The sequence below is a fragment of the Parasteatoda tepidariorum genome, chromosome 10, assembly GCF_982258835.1.
Source record: "Parasteatoda tepidariorum strain Cologne lab strain chromosome 10, Ptep-v5.0, whole genome shotgun sequence".
NCBI classification, from domain to species: domain Eukaryota; kingdom Metazoa; phylum Arthropoda; class Arachnida; order Araneae; family Theridiidae; genus Parasteatoda; species Parasteatoda tepidariorum.
Window position 1 is genome coordinate 19,653,446 of NC_141764.1, and position 5,138 is coordinate 19,658,583.

The 5,138-nt window shown below is 32.1% G+C and overlaps 1 protein-coding gene across 1 annotated transcript; it reads right to left on the bottom strand.

Moving 5' to 3' along the window:
* Positions 1 to 1,216: 1,216 nt before the first annotated feature.
* Positions 1,217 to 2,584, bottom strand: LOC107445380 (uncharacterized). Its single transcript, XM_043055129.3, has one exon. It carries the CDS (start codon positions 2,143 to 2,145, stop codon positions 1,288 to 1,290), a length of 858 nt encoding a protein of 285 aa, XP_042911063.2. The 5' UTR covers positions 2,146 to 2,584; the 3' UTR covers positions 1,217 to 1,287.
* Positions 2,585 to 5,138: the final 2,554 nt, after the last annotated feature.

Here is a 5,138-nt window from a genome sequence, read left to right on the forward strand (position 1 = left end):
TTTTAAGAAATTGAAAAATTAAATTGAACATCATTAAGATATTTATAGTTTATGTTTAATTTTATTTCTAAGTCATTTAAAAATTTAATTTAATTTTTAAGTAATTTAAATTATGTTTAATTTTATTTTTAATTAATTTAAATTTAAAAATGCAAATGAATATTATTTGTAAATGCAATGTTGATATTTTTGTTGGGTAATTTAAAACGTGGACACACAGGAGTGCATTTAAAAGGAAAATATAAAAAAAATAAATAATGAAAAAGTTGATGCCCTTGTAAATCAAACTTGTCATGTTGAGAGTTATGTGACATATGAGGCAAGGGCAACTTCGTTAGAATCTAACATAGAATCTCGTGACACGCAACTCGTGTACAGTTTTTTTAGTGAAGCTCCCCCCTATCCCTGCTGACAATTTTGTCTTTTGTTGTGCCTCTGGATTGCCTGGGTTGAGTCGCGCCTTGGGGAATTTAGTTGGCATCACAATTCACAAATATCCCCCTTCTGGTATAGGGAGTTAAAAAAAACTTTGTTTTTCTTAATTTATTGTCAATCATCTAAACCTTTGAAAGCTTCAAATCATATTGATGAGCATGAAAAAATGCATGAACTAAACATCTCGAAACTTTAATCCTTTAAGTATTTTTTGAGAAATTTAAAAAAATGTCAAACTCGAAGTGTCTCTTCCATTATTGTAGGGTAGTGCATATTACATTAAAATTATTAACATTTGCTATAATATAGAAATAATATATAATCCAATCAGTCATAAATAATAAACTATTATTTCTGTTAATAAGTAAACATGGGTTAATAATATTTATTAGGTTTTTCACTTTCCCCATGATTTTGACCAATAAAAACCTAGTTTTCACTATGTCCTGGTAAAAACTGGTTTTTCCCCAGTAAAATTTCAACCTTGCAGAGGGTGAGACAAAAAAGTGTCATTGCCGCAAGAATTAAAATTAGCTTTAAGTTTTAGAAATTTTTGTCGTAAAATTTGTAAGTATACATCGATTATTTTCCCCAGATTAGTTAAGTTAAAACACCTTTGTTGAGAATGTTTTATAATACACAGCAGGAATATAGTTTCTCACCACTATGAAACAAAAGAGTGTTTAACAAAGATACTTTTCCATAATGTTTTTACCCCACACACTGCAAGGAATTAGGTCTCTCTCTAGCATGAACAAGAGATTACACAATTAAGAGACCCTTTTGTGTGACATCATGTTTATCGTACAGACTACGTAAATTTCTCTTGAATGTGAACATAATTGTATCTTCCTATGATACTGTTTTACCACAAATACTTAAAGGTTTTTCTTCTGCATGAATAAGACAGTGTTGATTTAGTTCAGTTTTAATTGTGAAAGATTTATCACACACATTGCATGAAAAAGATTGCTCTCTAGTGTGAATAAGAGAGTGATCAATTAAGGTACCTTTCCGAGTGAATTTTTTATCACACACATTGCACGAATAAGGTTTCTCTCCAGTATGAATAAGAGAGTGTCCAATTAAGGTACTTTTCCGTGCAAATGCTTTACCACACACCTTGCACAAATAAGATTTCTCGCCAGTATGAACAAGAAAGTGTTCAATTAAGTGACGTCTTCGAATAAATGATTTATCACACTCACTGCATACATAAGGTTTCTCCCCGGTATGAATAAGTGAATGTTCATTTAAGTGACTTTTCTGTCTGAATGATTTATCGCACACACTGCACGAGTAAGGTTTTTCTCCAGTATGAACTCGTAAGTGCTGATTTAAACTTGCTTTATATGTGAAAGATTTATCACACACACTGCATGAATAAGGTTTGTCTCCCGAGTGAATAGACAAGTGATTCTTAAAATGACTAATCTGTGCGAATGTCTTATTACAAACACTGCATATAAAAGGTCTTTCAGCAGAATGCGTGAGAGAATGTTGCTTTAAATATCTTTTATGGGGGAAAGATTTATCACACACGTTACATGAAAAAAGTTTCGTTCTTGTATGGATAGAATAGTGTCGATTTAAACTTCCTTTCTCTGTGAATGTTTTATCACACACATTGCATGAATAAGGTCTCGAGTCAGTATGAATAAGCGAATGTTCCTTTATGTGACCTATCTGAGAGAATGTCTTATCACACATACTGAATAAATAAGCTGCTATTTATATTTTGAACAAAGATAACGAATCAGATTTATAACCCTTAACAATTTGTCATATACACTGTATTATTAATGTTTTATGCAAGAATTATTTTCACACAAAACATGACGAAAATTTTTTTAAATTTTTACAGTAGCATTCAATGAGAATATTTTACTACATTCACTGCATGAATATGCTTTTATGAACAAGATTATGTAAATATAAAGAAACTGGCAGTATGAGTGCTTTACAACATGAATTGCAAAAATATGAATGACATATGAAATTTTTTATACAAATATCTGTTAAGAGACTCTAAATATTCTACTGCTTGACCAAAATAAAATTATTCAGACTCTATTTTTACAAAAAACAAGAAATATAAAGCTTTATTTTAAAAACTAATTTGTTCGATAATATCACCATAGCAACCAATGATACAACGTTTAACTTACAGCTTACATATACTTGAAAAATAAATAAATGAAAATCTAGCTTACAACTTGCATATACTCAAATAGTAAATAACTAAAATCTAGCACTTTAACATTGGCGATTGGAGACCGGCTTCATGCCTGCAGCCTTTCTCCCTTCCCTATCCTCCTCTTTTTATTTAATTAAAATATTTCTTAAAATTTCCGTGAAACTTTTCTTTAGAACTACGTTTAATGCAGTTTTCAGTTCCATATCGTTTTCCAACTTAAAAGATTTTAATCTATATGAAAATCAAGAGAGAAACTAACGTACTTCCATCCTTTATGACTCTCCACGCGCTAATGGGGAAATCATGTGAAGTGTTGCCATAGGTAGAGATTCTGTTCTACGCCACCTGCAGCCCATTCCGATCGCCAATTGCCGGGTTACAGGTAGCGTAGAGCAGAACTCTACCTATTCCAATGACAATACTTCGCATACTTTCATCATTAGCGTGTGGAGAGTTACAGAAGAAGGAAGTATGCTCGTTTTTGTCTTAATTTTGACTATGTGGAACTGAAAACTACAAACATAGCTCTAAAAGAAAGTACCATGGAAATTTTAAAAAATATTTTTATTAATTAAAAATGAAAAATATTAACAAGAATATAATTAAGAAAAAGTTGTTGTTGTTGTTCATTTACGTCGCACTAGGGCTATTGACGACGGTCCGGGAAACATCGCTGAGGACATGCTATCACAATTTTGATCCTCTGCAGAGGGGCTCCCCGCTTCGGTAGCCCAACGACGAAGTCGAGCACTTTAAGGTAGAACAGTTTAACGAGGATCAATACCGCACACCCTCGGTCTCTACGCAGACTGATCCAAGTGGTCACCCACCCGCATACAGACAGCAGCTATTGGCTTTTTGAAATTCGGAATGTCTGGTTTATTTTTCTTATTTTCACTGAAGGACCTTTCTTGAGCAATGGGTCCTGATGAGATATTTCCAATGGATTAATCTTACGTACTGGTCTATCCATTTCACCATTAACTGTTTTCACTCTCAACATCGGATATTTTTGTCTTTCCCTGAAAATATGGTTACGATCCGACCCAAATTTTAATCTATTCTGCTCTTATTGTCATTGCATGTCTTTTTATTGTCATGTGAGTATAGAAATTAATGGATATATGACTTCTTCTAAACATATGGAACTTTTTACCAGATTTCAAAATAGGATATGGAAGAATTTACCCCGACCCGCCCTTATTTAGGGCATACGGGTAAATGTTGCCCTAAATAAGGGCGGAATAGGATATAGTTATTCTTGATTTAATATTCATTATTATTATTTTCTGTTTTTAATTTTCAGAAAGATGACATATTTTTTAAAAAAAAATGAAATACAATTCCTAAGTATATTTATTGATCTGCTTCTAAAATATTCGATCGATGATTGATCCAATTTTAACTACAGATATTAATCTCGTTTTAATATAAAGGTGGTTTTAAAATTTATTGATAACAATATAATATTTTAATACCATTTTATAGGGTATTTAACAAACTCTTTAGTGCGTATTTAGAATGAAGCGTCAAACAGTGACATTTTTTTTTTAATTTTTCGTTTGTCTAACCTTATATTTAAATACGTTTAAATTTGTGATTTAACTTTTTGATATGCATAAAAACGGTATTTTCATAATTTTTTCTCCAGTTTCACTACAAAAATGCTAAAAGAACTAGTAAGGAAAAAGATTAGTGAAAAATATGTTGCTCAATAATTTTGAGTTAAGTAAAAAAAAAGTTTAACTTTTATGCTTAGTTACGTTAAATGTTTTACCACAAAAAGAATTAAAATTAACTTTCAGTTTTTGAAATTTTTGTCGTAAAATTTGTAATTGTACATCGATTATTTCCCCCCAGATTAATTGAGTTAAATTATTTCATTCCTTCCCTCCCTCACACACCGAAAAAAACGATTCAGTGCAGAATGGGTGCAGTGTAGCATTTGAAAAACGCCAAACTTGCGTCGGGAGAGGTTTTATGTGTGTGTTGTAAGTGAATGCAGCAGTGTAATATGTATATGATTAAAGTAAATGAATTTTATTTGATATAAGAAGCAAACATCAAAGCGTATACGAGCGGTATAATTTGTATACGGTAAGAACTCCCCCCGCCACAAAGTTTGAGGCCATCTTCTGCTATGGAAACAAAAACAGTTCATTTTAGAGAGGATTGCTTCTCTTCACTCTAGGGCTAGCACAATAGAACTTAGAAAAATATTACTTTACTCTCGCCAATCCGAGCCAAAACCTGTGACCCCACGCCTCTACTCGAAATAGTTATACTTCGCTACTATAGTTGCCGTCACTTGTCCGGACGAATGGTTAGGGGAGTTCTGACTATAGACAAACTATAGACCCACGTGATTCTGTTAGAGAGTGAACGAGAATGAGTGGTAATTTTCCACCCATTCATGATCTTTCAGAATATCATGCATGGGTGTCATGCATTTTTCTTTGATTTAAAGTTAACTTATTTAGTGTTAACCAAACGAAATAAAATACCA

Coding starts and splice junctions, on each gene's coding strand:
- LOC107445380 (XM_043055129.3), bottom strand. CDS start 2,145: ATGTGTGATAAGACATTCTCTCAGATAGGTCACATAAAGGAACATTCG.